Source organism: Amphibalanus amphitrite, unplaced genomic scaffold, assembly GCF_019059575.1.
Source record: "Amphibalanus amphitrite isolate SeventyFive unplaced genomic scaffold, NRLGWU_Aamphi_draft 000240F_arrow, whole genome shotgun sequence".
Taxonomy (NCBI): Eukaryota; Metazoa; Arthropoda; class Thecostraca; order Balanomorpha; family Balanidae; genus Amphibalanus; species Amphibalanus amphitrite.
The window spans coordinates 82,467-99,285 of NW_024881735.1; the positions used below are offsets into that span (position 1 = coordinate 82,467).

The 16,819-nt window shown below is 58.6% G+C and overlaps 1 protein-coding gene across 1 annotated transcript in view; it reads right to left on the reverse strand.

The window, feature by feature from the left end:
• LOC122386086 (calcium-activated chloride channel regulator 4A-like) overlaps positions 1 to 16,100 on the reverse strand; it is a 28,230-nt gene extending 12,130 nt beyond the window's left edge. The window contains exon 1 of the mRNA XM_043374898.1: positions 15,625 to 16,100. Coding sequence (XP_043230833.1) covers positions 15,625 to 15,783 — 159 coding nt within the window. The 5' untranslated portion in view covers positions 15,784 to 16,100. The remainder of the gene's footprint in view (positions 1 to 15,624) is intronic.
• Positions 16,101 to 16,819: the final 719 nt, after the last annotated feature.

Sequence of the window (16,819 nt, forward strand, 5' to 3'; positions counted from 1 at the left end):
GTGTGCGTCAGACCGAGGTGCTTCAGGGCTCTGATGTAACCGGGTCAAACCGCGAGCGGCCCGCGCCGGCCCAGCCGCCGAACTGCGGTCGACAGCGAGTCCCGTGAAACCGCCGCGCCGCGCCACGAGCGCCGCTTCCTCCTCACAAAGCGTGCGGTTCTGGGGAGCATCGCAAGGTGGCACGCTTCAGATACCGGTGCAGGCCTCAGACGTTGGCAGGACCACGGTACCTACTGCGGCAGCCAGCGCTCTAACCCTGACAAATGCATGGATCAGTCATTGAATAATGTTCCATGCTTTACGCGTGAGGGATCGGTTAGAATTCGGCTGTCCGCCGGAGAGATTTTCCCCATCTTTTACTCCTGAGCGTCGCAAGGAGTTACGCCGTTCTTCAATCATGTCCTGCGCCGCGAAACGCGCCTCGACTGAGCACGTAGGTCCGCACGGCCGACACAGAGAGTTACGGCGCGCCAGGAGCCGGCCATGCATTCTGCACTCTGCAGCCGCCGGCTGGCCGCGAGCGCAGCAATCAAACGAAATTCCGGCACTGCGGAGATGGCCCGCAAGATAGCCACGCAGCGAGATGAATGGAGAAAAACGGAGCCGGCAAACTCGGCTCAAACAGGCAAAACTCACGCGAAATCTTTGCGGAGATCTGTGCTGCGGTCAGCCCGCCGGCGGGAACGGAGTCGGGACCGCGGCGGTGGGGTGAGTCCAGACTCGAGTCGGGCGGGTGCCGGCTGCGGCGGTCGGGAGGTCAGCAGCCCGGCGCTGAGGAGGGAGGAGGCGCAGCTCCGTGTTTACCGCGGGCGGAGCGGTGTCGACAGAGACCAACCCCTCCGGCGGAGCGGTGACGACAGCGGGCCAACCCCTCCGGCCGCTGCAGACGCTCTGTTTACCTCACGTCGCGACTGCGCCACGGTCGCCACACACGCCGCCCGGACGGCTGTCAGCAGGTGACGCCGCTTCGTCTGGAGTCTGTTGGTGACGGGGACGGAGAGGAGAGGTCTGGGTCTGGGAAAATGCAGTCCAGGCAACCGCATTGAGACAGGACCAGAAAAAATTAAAGCTTCTATACGTCATTAGGAGCCCGAAAATTTTCTTTCTGGTTGAGCTTTCTGGTTGATAAAGCATAATCATTGTAACTATAATGTTACATATTAGGGTCAGTGTAGGTATTCTCACAAGACATCACGTAGACTATAATTTTTTACGCATGTCGGAAAAGAGAAATGTCGGGCCAGAATTCCTCAACACGAGTCACGGGACTTCAGATCTTTGACCAATTATAGCAGCAGCGGGCATATAAGTTGAACAGCTGACACTTTTTGGCCCGCTCAACGACAGACTGAGAAATGAGTCAAACGGACCAGAGACGGGACCATAGCCGGTCGTCAGCCTGCTGGCCTTCCGATGGCCCGCTACCCAGGGGTGACCGGAGCGGCTGTCGGTGTTCCAGGACTGCCGGGAGCGCGGGCGCTCAAAGCGTTCCTGCTCCTCTCCGGGGGCGCGTCGCTCGACACTCGAGCTCTCTGTTATCGGCGGGCGCTGGCAGTCGGGTAAACAGAGGCGGAGCGTGGGCCCACCCCTGCCCGCGGCACTGTCACGCCCACAGGTGAATCACGCCGTGTATACAGAGACGGTCGGGTCAAAACATGGGCACCGGCCGCCGGCAGGCCACTTCAAAACGCCGCGCGATGTGGAATTCAAACATTGGGCCAGATGGGCTGCGTTACGGTGATAAAGAATCGCCAGAATATCGGGTTGAGTTTAGACGATTACCGTTCATTTCCTGGTATAAGTCAGCCGTAAGTATGACGGCGCTCTCTAGTCACTGGTGTCGAGCCGATAGCGGGGTGTCAAAGCCTGGTATTTACTCCTAACCGGTCGGTCACATTCGAGCTCACACCTCGACAGGGCGCCTGCCAATTATCCCCGAGAGCCCCCAGAAACACTCGGTATATTAGCATTCTGACTGCTAAAACACTGGCTACATATGGGCTCTTCAAACACGTCTTTGCCGCTCTCACGGCGGGGAGCATGTGCGGAATTTCGCGTCGGTCTGTCGCCGTTTGAACGCTGTTATTTGTCCGGCATGGAACCCCTCCCCCGATCGGGTCAGGTAAAATTAGCGCCATCCTATACCCACCGAGCCACTCAGCCCTTTGGAGGACGCTCACGGGGTAAAGTAGCCCCTGGGTCGGCAAATTGCCGGGCCCTAACTGCGAAGATTAGGGTTCGGCGCACAGTCGGCACCGCCAGGTAGCCCGCTGAAGATCACTGGAGGCGCGACACCTGCCTGGGACGGCGCACTGCGCAGGTACACGGGGACCCCGGACAGAAACATGCCGCCTTCGATCGGATCAGCCGCGCGGACAGGACTGGACAAATTGACACCACTCGGGGACACGGGAGGGACACGAGTGGGTCGGTCTGAGACGGTCCGGTGTCGGTGGGAAGACGGGCGCGATCATGACCCAAGATCAGAGGAACGGTGATGTCATGAATCGCGGCGCCGTGACCTGAGGCCGAAAGAGAGTGGAGTTGCACACGGGTGGGGATGTTACATATTGCAAAACTCGCTGCGGTGCCATGCAGCACAATGGCAGCAGTTTACCGCTGTGACGTGTAACAATGTCCACTGCTACCAGTTCTGGGACCGTATGCATGCTAAACAGACTCGTCATTGTTATGCCACTACCCGGAAAACCTCTAACTGAATATTTGATTCGAAAACATCCGCGCTACCGTATACTTACCCCAGTCCGGTGCTGTCTCAAACTGTCATCTCCCGGCACTAATGAGCCCGAAATGAGCTCCTTGGAGAGCGCTGTCATAATGTCTGCCATTTGGGAGAGCGGCGCTCTAACGACGTCCCGCCGGGCGGCCACCTGTTGCCGTCATTATCCGGACGTGGCCAGCAAACAGCAGGTGGCGCCGGTCACCCACACTGCACGGACATCAGCCGACATCACCGGTCACCCACACTGCACGGACATCAGCCGACAGCACCGGTCACCCACACTGCACGGACATCAGTCGACATCACCGGTCACCCACACTGCACGGACATCAGCCGACAGCACCGGTCACCCACACTGCACGGACATCAGCGGAAGCGCCCGATCGGGCGGCCAGCGCAACGGGCCCATGACGGAAGCGCTCCCTGAGGACGGCGCCGCGCCGACCAAGAACGGCGGCAGTGGTGGTATATTTTCGCCGTCCATCCTCGAGATCCAGAAACCCTCATCTCGAGGCTCGAGCAACAAGCAAATAAGTCTTATCTCCAAGGTGGGCTACGACAGTTCGAGCGGATAATAGAGCCTTTGCCTTGTTACGATCATGACGGTTGTCGGTTTTCCGGCCGGTCGATGCAGGGTGCGTTTCCGCGTATCCAGCTGGGCTCCGGTGCCAGTTTCGCACGTGACGTGTCGCGGAGGCGGTCAGGCGTGGCTGGCTGTCACCCGAGGCCCTACGAACGCCCCGCCGCCGACAGTAAGCCACTTAATGCGTCTCGGCGCGGCACGGGAAGCCTCGCAGCGCCGGAGACACGTGCAGCAATATGACCGCATGAGCGAACATCGAAGCCAGGTGCGGGGGCGAACGAACCCCTGTCGCCGGTCCGGCGCGGGGTCGGAGACCGCAGCGGACCCACAGGGACCAGCGGACCAGACCGGACCGAGAATGGACCAGACTCTGTGCTCCAATGGACCACGGTGGTCCCGGAATCAATTTATTGCAATTAGCGGTGCGTGAGGATGCGGTTGACGGCTGTGTTATCAGACTCATAATTCACCTCTCTATTCGTAGCCACCAGTGGGACAGGGATTGCATCCGTCTCCATTATGGAGCTTTTACCGCAGTTGTTCCCACATATTTTCGGCGTTGAAATGAGTCTGTCTGCGCGCGGCGGTCCGGGTGGGTCGGGCTGGGCGCGGCTGACCCGCTGCGGGCCCTGAATGGCCCGCGCGGTCTGCCACCGTTTACCGTCTGGCACAGAGGTCAGCAGCGCTGCTGGGAGCAGGGAAAAGGTCGACCGGCCGCCCCGCGTCTCAAAAGTCCTGCGCGCAGCTCCCGTCATTTCATCGCAATTATCTACGAACCATTTAATGTAATTGTAGACAATCATCTGCGGAAAATGACTCGCAGTGGCCAGCGGAGACCGCACGTTTCCTCGCCGTTCCGCAGGCCTGTCAGCGTCCGCCGGACGGCCTCTCAGCCGTGCCCGAATTCCGCCCGACCCGCCGATTGTCCGCCGGATGTCTGATATGGCCTGGGAGGAGACAGACTCTATCCCGGCAAAAACCGCAGACCACAGGTACTCACAATGGCTCGGAGATTGAGCGTTCACAGCGCCTGAACACGCCAAAGTGTCGTCAAGTGTCGCGTACTTTTTCCCCGTCGCAGTGGGTAAAAACTGGAAGATGTTGGCTGAAGAGGTGCTTCGGCCGGACGGGCCAGCGGAGCAAAAATCCTGACACGTCACACGAGTGTTCGTCCTCTGACGGAGACCGATGAGCCACAGAGAATGAGGCAAAATTGGTCATGAAGTCGTCACAATGGACCGCGAGGAAAAAGGCGGCGTGATTCGTCGGAAAAAGTCACCGTGGATGAAGCGGCCGTTTGGAGAGGTCACCTGCCCAGAGAGAGGTCTCGGGAGAGACGCGGGGGACGCCGGGTGGAGGGGCGGGAGAGGGCGGCGCCGTGAGTGATGCCTGCCGATCAGACGGTGCCGGCGCTCTGACAGTGTAAGTGGCGCGTGTTGGCGGCACTGTTCGTCACGGACAGTCGGTGATGGACGCTTCCTCCCGGCACCGGCTCGCCTGGAGAGGGAGAGAGAGAGATGGGCAGGGAAAGAGCCATCAGCGACCAGGCATGACTTCAACAACCGTGGGAAGAACTACGCTCAGACGGCTGGTAGGGAGTCGCTAGCGGGTGACGCTACAACCTACACACCGCTGAAACATCCAGGAATGTGCGACCATTCCAACGAATAGCGATGACGCAGTGTCACGCAATGTCTGTGCACTGTCGGTACCGTCACTGTCACATCCGATCGGAACCACCGCCTCCGCGACACGACGCTCACAAATCACAGTTTCCTGATTTGGTCGCCACGTATCACTCACCCGATCTTCGAAGATCCAGTGGCCAGTGCCCACTGAATCATCCACAGCTGAGACGCTCAAAGAGGCCGCCCGCGGTAAAACGGGCACCTGAGCGGGGCTGGATTTTCATTTATTGGCCCTGAATCCACCCCGGGTGCGGCGGCCGACTCTAGTCTTTGGCGGCGTGCGATGGCACTGATAGTGGCGCGGCGGCGGCGGACGTGGCGCAGATTATACAGAATGCGGCTCGACTATATCCGGAGCGGGAATGAAGCACCGCCCATCGCCGCAGAACATGACAAATGGCAGCGGGAGTAGCGAGCAGAGCGGACGGTGGGAGGGAGCCCGGGACGGCTGCGCCGGCACTCCGCAGAATGCGGGCACTTCATTTGAAATAATAACACATAAGCGATGTCGCAATCAACCAATCTCTCCATCTTAATGAGCTACATTTTGTAAGATATTTCAGTTCACGCACGCTAAATCACGCTCTTTTATGTTGACTTCTCGACATAAAAGACGCGATAAAACGGCGAACAATCGGTTGTCAGCATAGCACGCCACAAAGGAGGGAGAGATACCACGGCCAGACAAAAAAACAAAGAGGGGACGTTTTTACCATGCGTACAGTGTGCATGCCACTCCAAATTACCCGCATGATGGATGTATATGCAAATGTGCCCCACGGCTTTCATTTCAAATCACATCAGACGGATTGGATATGAACTAAAGCATTCATCACAGATGGCTGCGATCTCGGCGCGGCCGTTTCTTGCGGGGCATATTGATGGCGTCCCGGGCGCGTGGGCCGGCGCCCGGCGGCGCTCTTACGTCAGGACGGCGCCGCCGCCGAGGGCGCGGTAATCACCGATCGGTTCAGCTCGGAGGTGCCCTGTGTTCGGGCCGCGGCACCGTCACCGCGGCCCGAGCCCGGTCTGTTTACAGCATCGGCTGCAGCCGGGCGTGAGCTGTCGCCGGTGCATCACACTCTGATCTCGGTCCTCTGTGAGCGGTTGCCGGCGCCACCAGTGTTGTTTATCACCTCGGCTGTGATCCGACACATCCCCACCGACCCCTTCTGGACCCCTGTCCGCCGTGCTGCAGTGTGCAGGACCGCTGTCTCCTCCTCACACCCACACCCATCGCCAGAGGACAGGCTGTGGACGGCACCGATTTCACGGCCCATCAGCAGACTGGCGGTAGTCTAACGGCACTCGACGCACCGTGCTCTGGGCGTGCTCCTGCCGTGCTCTGTCCGTGTTCCGGGCCTCCGGCCGTACCTTTCACCGTTCTCTGGCCGTATCTGAGGCCGCATGTTCCCGCCGAGCCCCATGACCGTCCGCGGGTCGTCCGTCCGGTAATGCGTCTCGATCAAAGGGCCGATGATGTCTCGACTGGGCACGCGAGCTGGCCGTTACGGCCCGTCCGGCGATAGTGGCGCGATCAGACCGCGGCGGTCGGCGGCGGCGCGGAAAGATCTGACGACGATCGCCGCCAACTGATGCGAGTGCTGACCCTAATCACGGCCGGCCCAGGACACAAATTGAGCCGTTCCATCGAATATGCTAATGTTTATCGAGGACTGTCGGCTACTATCTCGGTACGATGGCCTCAGACGTTATCCCGGCTCCTGTCTGAGGCCGGTCGGTTGTCTTCACCGCTCGCGTCCTCATTTCTCCCCACATGCCGTCCTCGGAGCGGCTCACCCCGTCAGCCCGCCCTCATTTCGGAGTTGGGTGCCGTCCACGGCCGGCGTGCCCCCGGCTCAAAACTCCTTGCCGCGGCTAATGACGGGTTTGCCACCCCGGCGGCGACCCGCGGTGCCATTACCTGGCCAGCCCAGATTAAACGAGTGCCGCATACGGGCCGGGCCGGCTGCGCACGCTCGCCGGGTCCGTGTCACTGACGGTGGGGAGTTCGGCGGTCCGTCCCGCGCATCCCGCCGCGGCGGCAGCCACCTTTTGTTACGCCGGCTCATTGACTCGGTCATTAGCATATCATTAACACTCGCGCGGCGGAGGTTTGCGCAGTTTTTCCATAGGCAGCAGGCTATAATTTTGTGATGTGAACTGTGATACGGAAGTGTGAAGTTCACACAAGGGCGAGAAATTGCGCGAGATCAACTTCAGAAAATCAAGTCGGATTGTTGGGGAGGCAAAAATACAGTGGTTTTTGGGAGACGATTTGTGTCGGGCAGATTGATTTCTCATTTGCTTATCACAAGCTATTTCGGCTTTAACGTATTTAGCAGTGGAAATAAGAATGGCTCCAAGATCAGGGAAGAATAAGACGGGGAAAGTGGAAACAGGGCAGTTTGACCCCCGGCTGATAACGGAATTCGACGGATCAACTGATGTGATGGAATGGCTTTCACGGGCAGAACTGATATGTTCACATCGAGGTGTGGACGCCATCGAGGTGATACCTCTACGTCTTACTGGCGGTGCCTTCGCGGTGTGGTCCCAGCTCTCCCCCGATGCTAGAGAATCATTACCGGCCGTGAAGGCCGCCTTACAAGCCGCGTTTGCGCTCGACGAAAGCGCTGCGTACGATGCGTTCGTGACAAGGCGGCTGCAGCTTGGGGAGTCCGCGGATGTTTACCTCGCTGCTCTTCGACGGCTGGCAGATCGCTTTGGAGGCGTGCCGGAACGGGCTCTGAAGTGCGCCTTTCTCGCCGGTCTTCCCGAGTCCGTACGGAGGACACTGCGAGCCAGCTCCATCGCCGATGGTTTGGGGATCACGGATATACTTGCAAGGGCTCGTTCCGTGATGGGAGACGAGCGGCTGGTGATGGCGACAACATCGACCAGAGGACGGCCTCAGAGCTCCCGCCAAAGACGCCAGTTGTCGGCGGCAGATGCGGAAACGCAGAGGCCGTCTCGCGGTGCAGTGGAGCCGCGCCGTTGCTGGGTGTGTGGCGAACCGACACATCTGGCTGCCCGCTGTCCACACCGCGCGGCGGCGGGAAACGCGCTGGGAGGTGGCGCGTCAGCGCAGGCGTCGTCTCCAGCGCAGTAAGCTGTGGTGCGCTGCCGGTCACCGACATCATCGTGAATGGCAGGAGATGTCGGGCGTTAGTTGATAGCGGTTGCACTGAGACGCTGGTGCATGAATCGGTTTGTCGGGAATGGGAGCGGCAGCGCACTGCTGTTACCACACTGAGCGGCGACCCGGTGTACTGCGCCGGCGTTGCAACCATTGAGCTGAGGACGGTGTCTGGCCAGTCGGCAAGAGTCGAGGCACTGGTGTTGGAAGACAGGCCAATGGGAGTTGACTTGATTCTCGGTGTTCCCGGGATCTCAGCGCTTGGTGGTGTTACAATCGGATCCCCGTCCGACGTGCGATTTTGTGGGATGGCGATGGCGTGTCAGGCCGTTCCCACGGTGAATACGTCCGACTTCACTGTGCAGTTTGATACTGAGAAGAAGACGTGGACAATGGCTTGGAAATGGCGAGACGGAGCTGAGCCAACACACCTCAACAACAATGTGCCAGGGTACGCCGTGCCTGAGGAGAGCCGAAGCGAGTATGAGGAAGAATTGAAGGTGTGGATTGAGAACGGCTGGCTCACACCGTATGAAGAAGACGTTCACGGACCACCGCGCGGACTGATTCCACTGATGGCTGTGATACAAGGCAACAAGTCGAAGGTCAGGCCAGTCATGGACTACCGTGAGCTGAACAGTTACGTGCCCGCTCACACCTCCGATGCAGACGTTTGTGCGGACACGCTAAGGAGGTGGCGCCGACACGGACAAAACCTGGCCGTGGTGGACCTAAAGCGGGCATATCTACAACTGAGGACGGATCCGAGCCTCTGGCCCTTCCAGACCGTGATGGTTGACGGGACACGGTATGCTTTGACCAGGGTCGGGTTCGGTCTCAATATCGCGCCGCTAGTTATGAAGGCGGTGGTGCGTGCGGTCCTGTGCCAAGACGCAGATATACAGCGTGCGACGATCCCGTACGTGGATGACCTCTGCGTGAACGAAGATATCGTCAGCGCAGACCGAGTGGTGGAACACTTCGCAGCTTACGGCCTGGAGTGTAAGCCACCAGAGCGCGCTGCAGATGGAGCTCGAATGCTTGGTTTGCGCGTCAGGGCTGTGGCAGGAGCGCTGCAGTGGAAAAGAGACAACGAGGTCGGCGAGCCACCTGAAGTTGTCACTCGGCGATCGGTCTTCTCGTGGTGCGGCCGATTGGTGGCACACCTGCCCGTGTGTGGGTGGCTGAGACCAGCGGCTGCATGGCTAAAGCGCCGCGCCAACGCGGTGACGAGTGGCTGGGATGACGTCACAAGGGACCCGATGCTGCTGGATCAGCTCCAGTATGTAGCGGAGCGGCTGGTCAGTGATGACCCTGCGCGCGGTCGCTGGAGCGTTCAGGGCGAGAGCGCTGTGATTTGGACTGACGCCAGTTCTGTCGCTGCCGGAGTCGTCCTCGAGACACCAGACGGGCACACCATCGAGGACGCCTGCTGGCTGCGGCGGGACGAGACAGCTCATATCAACATGGCTGAACTCGACGCAGCCTTGCGAGGTCTCAACTTGGCAGTAGCTTGGAACATGAACAAGGTCGAACTGAAGACAGATTCGTCAACGGTTTACCGCTGGATCAGTGACGCTCTCAATGGTCGCGCACGGCTCCGGACTAAAGCCCAAGGAGAGATGCTGATCCGACGCCGGGTAGATACCATCCGGCAGATCGTGGAAGAATTGCACATCGAACTCACAGTAACGCTGGTGCGGTCGGCAGAGAACAAGGCGGACTGCATCAGCCGAGTGCCCGCTGCGTGGCTGCGGGAGCCGGACAGTTCACCGGAGCCCGTCTGCGCGGCAGCCGGGGCAGACGGTGTAACGGGAGTGAGCACAGGTTCCGAGGCCAGTGGCGCAGATGGCGGCGAGGCGACGAGCCTACACTCGGCTATCAGAGACGTGCACGCTCGAGCCGGTCACCCAGGGATAAGGCGCACGCTATATTTCTCGCGCCGTGATGTTTCTCCGACAGTGACCCGGAAGGACGCGCGTGCGGTGGTCACACAGTGTGATGTGTGCAGATCCATTGACCCGGCGCCGGTGAAGTGGCGACACGGCGTACTCAGCGTCAAGGAGACATGGTCCCGTCTGGCCATTGACATCACTCATTTCCGAGGTCAGCTCTATCTCACAGCTGTTGACTGTGGACCGTCTCGGTTCAGTCTGTGGCGGCGGCTGCGGCGGGCTGACACCGCACACGTGACTGAGGAGCTGGATCAAATCTTCAGCGAGCGCGGAGCCGTCGAAGAAGTCCTGGCAGACAACGACACGGCTTTTCGAAGTCGAGAGTTTTCAGCCTTCATGTCCAGCTGGGGAGTGCGGCTGCGCTTTCGCGCGGTCCATCAACCGAGTGGCAATGGGATAGTTGAACGTAATCACCGGTCGGTAAAAGTGATTATGGCAAGAAAACAGTGTTCTGTCACAGAAGCTGTGCATTTATATAATGTGACACCACAAGACGGGGAACGAGCTGAAACATCTCCCGCCGCCCAGGTCTACAAGTACAGGGTGCGGGACAGAGTGCTGGCCGGCGCCACTGACGGCAGGAACGAGGCGCCACCGACAGCACGTGCGGAAGATGCAGAAGATGGCGGGTATAGGATAGGCGACGAAGTCTGGATGAGGGTCCCAAAAACGCGATGTGGGGAGCAGTCTCGGCGAGGGGTGGTAACTGGTTTTATATCGCCTCAGGTGATGGAGGTAGATGGTGCCCCGTGGCACGTCCGTGACCTCAGACATCGCCAAGAGGTGTAATGTGATCTTGAGGATCAGGGGGGGATGTGATGTGAACTGTGATACGGAAGTGTGAAGTTCACACAAGGGCGAGAAATTGCGCGAGATCAACTTCAGAAAATCAAGTCGGATTGTTGGGGAGGCAAAAATACAGTGGTTTTTGGGAGACGATTTGTGTCGGGCAGATTGATTTCTCATTTGCTTATCACAAATTTGCAACTAAAAGCCGTGGCAAACAGTAAAATCCTGGCCTAATTTGGTTAATTTCCGTTCCGTGAAGGCGCCGTTTGAATGAGGCGGCGGCGGTGGCGGCGGCGTCTCGGACCGCTGACCGCGCTTCGCTGACCTGCCGGGTCACCAGGTGCCGTGTGGTCACATTTATAACGCTGCCGTGCTGCCGGGCCCGCCCCCGCACTGACACGCTGGGAGCGCCGGTCACGTGACCACACTACCGTGACTCACCGCTGCACAATGCAGTTGTGGATCACGGGTTACGTGAGGGTCATGCGGCGGCTCTGTCAGGTAGGTGACCGACCTGAAAGACTTCTGAAAGATAACTCATTAGGGAGTTGAACAGTAGGCACTTCAGTGAGAAAATTAGTGCGAACATTAATTTTCCTTTAACGAATAAAACTGCATCTGACGGGGGAGGCAGCTCGGATCTGCACACTCATATGCTGAGACTGCCGAAGAGTCGTCTAGGGTTGCCTTGTGGCCGTCCTTATATCGGCTGGGGGACGTTCAGGCATTCTTCTGTATTCGAGGGCCGTCCTGACTGAGGACCGCGGGTTCATTACCGTCTGAATATTGACGCGGCGGCCGCCGGCGGTGGTGCCCTAATGACTGATGATTGGAGCCGTACGCACAAACGCCCGCGCGGCCGACCGGCCAAATTACAGCAGCGCGCACTGAATAAACTGACCGCCGCCCTGCGTCTGACCCTTTGTCTCGGCGCGGCCAGATATGCCGCAGAGCGCCGGCGCCGCGCGCAGCACGAAAACAACAGCCGGCCGGCCTCCCGCCGGAGCGGCGAGTAGCAATTAAAACAGCTACCGACGCCGTCAACATGGCACACCGCTGGGACGGCGACCGCACCGCGCACCTGTCGGGAGTGGAGACGGCCTCCGAGGTCCCAGATTGGTCTGAGGTCCCTTTGCGAGTCCCTGAGGTACCTTCTACCGGCTACCGTGCATGACAGTCCTGAAGCTCAGTCCTGAGAGTCCTGAGAGTAGGTATACCACCGTTCGATAATGGAGCCGCGGAGCTACCCGAGCTGCGGCCAGAGGTGGTCGGGGTGACGGCGGCTCGCGGGAGCTGTGAGAACACCGGGCGGGGTGTGAGAACTCTGGGCGGGGTGTGAGAACTTCGGGCGGGGCCGCTCACCTCTTGACACCCCCACACTTTAGCCGTGAGAAGCCAGGTATCGTTTGGACCCTCCTCTGGGCTGGCACCTAGACAACCTACTCTCAGCCGACCCCATGCCCTGGGGGACATGGTCCTCCCTGAGACGACCCTAACTCTCCGTCCGGCGCACGAGGTCGTCACGACCGTCCCGCGCCCCCGAGCAGACTTTCTCTCTCGGAACAATGGCACGGACATACCTCTGCTGGCATACTGGAGCAGTCGCTGGCGGACTGAGCAGTCATTAGCACATAGTTTTGGCACCTGCTCCCAACGAGCGACTGTTCAAATTGTTCCTGACGGAAAATTATGACAAAGTTTGCATTTGTATTGGTACATTCATTATTCTAAGATCATTATCTACATGGGTTTCTGTAAATATGCGAGTGACTTTATATGTGATTTTTTTCCGAATCTGATGGTTGCTTTGCGGAACTGAGTCGTATAAACAAAGCTTCATCACTAAAATGACGCTGTAGTTAGTTGGCCGTTGTGAATATCGCGAACCTCGCCTCCATCTGACCCGCCGCGCTGGGGTGACCCAGAGAGCGCGCGATCTCCGACGCACCGCGACCCGGTATGTATGTATAGCTAACGCCGCGGCCGACAAAGTTCACCGGCCGATGGCGCGCTTGCATGATGCAGATTGCTCACACGTAGGTGCCAGCCGAAATTTGTAGCCCATTTATCACTATCAAATCCGCGCGATTCCCCATGCGGCGCGACCGCGACGGAGCGCGCAAGAAGGGCCCATCGGGCGATACCATCTTAATTGCGGCGAATGCCTCGATAATGAGAGTATATCATCCGTGGCTAACAAACGCGATCGGCCGCCGCGTCATGACGGCTCAGTGGGACTTCTGGAGCGGCTCGGCGGCGCAAAGACTGCAAGTCAGTCGCGCCGCGGTCCGGACAGTGGTGGTTAGACCGCTCGGTCAATCGGGCGAGCCTAGCCTCGTCACCAAACACTTAAGCTGATGCTAGGCACTGGACACTAGACAGTGGTCACTTCGGACCGGACACTGGACAGTGGGTACCTGACGACGGCCCGGCGCTCGCTGCTGGCGGCGGCATGGAACATATAGCCACTGCTGACGGCAGAACATGACGGTCGACAGCCTGAACATGACACCCGACTCCAGCTATGGCTTCCTCAGCACCTTATACCGCGATCGCCGACCGACGGGAGGGGGCAGCTCGGAAAGGGGCGAGCCGGCGGGATGTGGACAGGGATGCGCCCTTTGATTAATCGCATTGCAAGGCTGTCATTCCTGTATTTGGTTTGGCATGAGGTGCGTCAGTATTAACACCATGATAAATTGCACGCCTTATTAGTCTCCCATTGTTCGACGAGCCGATAAGCCGGATATCAAATATTTGTCTCGGCTCGTTGGAATTCAATAGCAAGTAGACATTTGTCACTAACAGTCCTATTCAAAGGTAGCTTTGAACGGTGGACTCGGGGGCGCCAGCCGGGCGGTCCGTGGCTCACTGCACAGAAGGCGGCGTAAGTGTTACCGGGGAGCTGCACCCTGGCACAAACACCTCCTGCAAGGTACAAACGTCTCCTGCAGGACCACAAACACCTCCTGCGGAACCACAAACACCTCCGACAGCGGCACACCAGCGTGTCGCCGTGCCGCGAGACGGTGAGCTGCGCGCGGCGCGTGGCGCTGGGTGGAGTGTCCCTCCTCCCATTTGTCAGCGATGACACCGGCCTTCCGACCGCTGCCGGCCCGTCACCGTCTCTGTCCGGCCGGCGACTCAGACAGCCCGTCAGCGTGGGCCGGTCGGCTAATCCGTGACCGGCCGCCGCGCGCCAGGGTGGAGTCCGCCCGGCGCATTGACACCCCGGTTTATGTGGAAACCCAGCCCGGAAAATTGATGGCCCAGTCACCATTAATGTCTCCGTTTATTTGTCGGCGATCGGGTTCGCCCTCTGCAGATGGGGTTGGGGGTGACCGGGTCGGGTTACTGGCGCGGCGGACAACAGTCGCGTCCATCGTCCTGTCCTGTGCGGGGATCGGCTGGCTGAGAGCGGGGCCGTACTGCAGGCCGGGCCTCGGACCGCCGCACTGCCGCCGTCAGACAGAGCGTACCGGCCAGATGCGGGTGTTTAATTATTCGAGCGTCGTTAGGCCTGTCTTCACGCGTGTGCAGATGAGCGCAGTGCACGGGCGGCGACACAAAGACCGATAAGATACGGGTGCAAATGAGCCGTAGCACTGTGGGGAAGCAACGCAGTAATCACTGCAGACAAGATTGCAAAGACTTAAACAAACTGAGGGAGTATCTATTCCATCAGACAAAATTAGCAAGCGCTAGTAACTAACTGGTAACTGAGCATCAGACGAAAAAAAAATTCGATACAATATTTTTAGAGAGCGGTCCTTGCAGCACCTCTCCTTCTCAAATTGTTTAAAAAAAAATACAATGCCACTAACTGATGCCGGCTCCAACGAAAAAACAATCTCAGCACTATAATAATATCTGGAACACTGTGTTGTTCCAAGCCGTCCATATATTTAACAAAATCATCCGTATGATTATTTGCAGGAAAGTTTTAGTAAACGCAACACTGCTAAATAAAGAAGCATTTATAGAAGTAATGCCGAAAATTGATGGGGGAATAAAACATGTAGCAGACTTAGCATTTTTATCCTTTAATTTCTGAAGATGGCGAATATCCATCAAAATCAAATATCTGTCCACGGCACTGGGCAGAGAAATGATGTTATGCCATTTTGGATATAGATAGGTACGAATCGGTTTAAATTATAATTAAAGGCATGCTTTCTCAGATCGGGAGCAGTTTTTTGCAGTTTGCAATTTCTTCATTCAAGTTTTTTTTTAGTATGTAATGCACCAGACGAAGCTCTACACACATAGGCGGATGTTTACAACAAATCACAGCGAAACTTGAAAAGTTATCAAAAAGCCCGATAAACACATACAAGAGAGCAAATGTGTTATATTCGTCGATATGTTCATATCATTTATTAGATGTTTTACGTATGCACATTATCGGGCTGGACCAAAATTTCAGCATATTTTTTGAAGTAAGCACTCAAAACGTGTCTTCTTAGAGTTGGGGGACAGTTTCGAAATAAAATATTTCCGAGTGGGAGTTGAAAACATTTGTATTCGTGTTGCATTGAATAATATGCAATGACAGCTGCCTTTGTGCGGGCTCCACTCAGTGAACTCACTAGCACATAACAATTTTATTGGCTCATTTTTACGGTCGGCACCGGTACTGTAACATCGGCGGCGCGTGTCAATCACACCCACACCCACCCCTCACCGTATATGTGCGTGCACGCTCTGGTATGACCCCGCGCCCTCACCTTCACGCTGCTGAGGACGTCCTGACACTCCTGCACGCTGACCCGGTCGTCGATGCCCACCACCAGTCCGCGGTAGCCGTTGTCGACCAGCTCCACCCGAGAGCTGCCGGCGCTCAGCAGCAGCGCCGCGCAGCTCAGAGCCCAGAGAACCGCGCGCATCGTGTCCGTGGGGAGGTGACCTGACCTGACCTGAGCTGATGACAGCGCACTCAGAGCAGGCGCATCACAGGCCCGCGCGAGTGACAAGTCCGCAGGAGAGAAAACGGTGGAGATGAACTAACACAAGTCTTCCGGCGGCCGAGTCCGTATCGCGGTTGTGGCAGTGCAGAGGCGCAGGTGCGGCCTATGCGGCAGTGCACTCGAGTTCGGTCACAGGTCACTCAGGCTGTCCGGCCCAATCACCTCGTGCGGCGCGGTACGGGGCTCTCTCTACACACGTCCACCCGGTCCCACCTTCAGACGCACACTGCCCGGGCGAGCCGGTCCGGCGCGGAGAGGGAGCACGCACCCGGGCGCTGCCACTCACTCCGCCAGGCGGCAGCACGGTCGATGGACCTCCTCCGCCCGGCACCTCGCGCCGCTGCCGGTCCGCCGCCGCGGCCGGGTAATGGGAGAGCGGCCACCGGCACCGGGCCGACGCCGCGCCGTCAGCCGAGCTCTGCACTCAGCTCATGTCCCTCCCATCTACGGACGAGGTCCAGTGAGCTGCTGCTGGCTGCTGCCATCATAACTCCCGGCCGCCGCCCTGCTCTAATGGCCGGCCGTGTCGGGTGCAGCGTCCGCCGCGGGCCGGCGCCGCTGCCGGCTGTGCCGCCGCCGCCGGCACCCTCTCAGCTACCGACGCGGCCGCAGATAAAGAGTTAAGTGGTCTGGACAGGGCGCCGCCGGCGGCCGGGCCCTGCACTCAGCCCGGCGAATGGTTTATGAGCATGAAAGTGCAGGAGCCGCTGCCGAACTCCGATCGCAATCGCTCGCGGCGGGATTTTCCGCGAACGCGCCGCGCGAGATGGAGCTCGTAAAGCGCCATCGGTGGCGTGCGGCCCCGCCCCGGATGGGTTTTGGGAGGTGTTGACTGTTGAGTGGGCCGGCGTGGCCCGGGGCCGGGGTTGGCCCGGGGTGGTGGTTTGACTGACCTCTCGGTGACACAGGCCCGGAGGTGTGGCACTAATGTCCGACCCGGCCGGCGATAATTTGA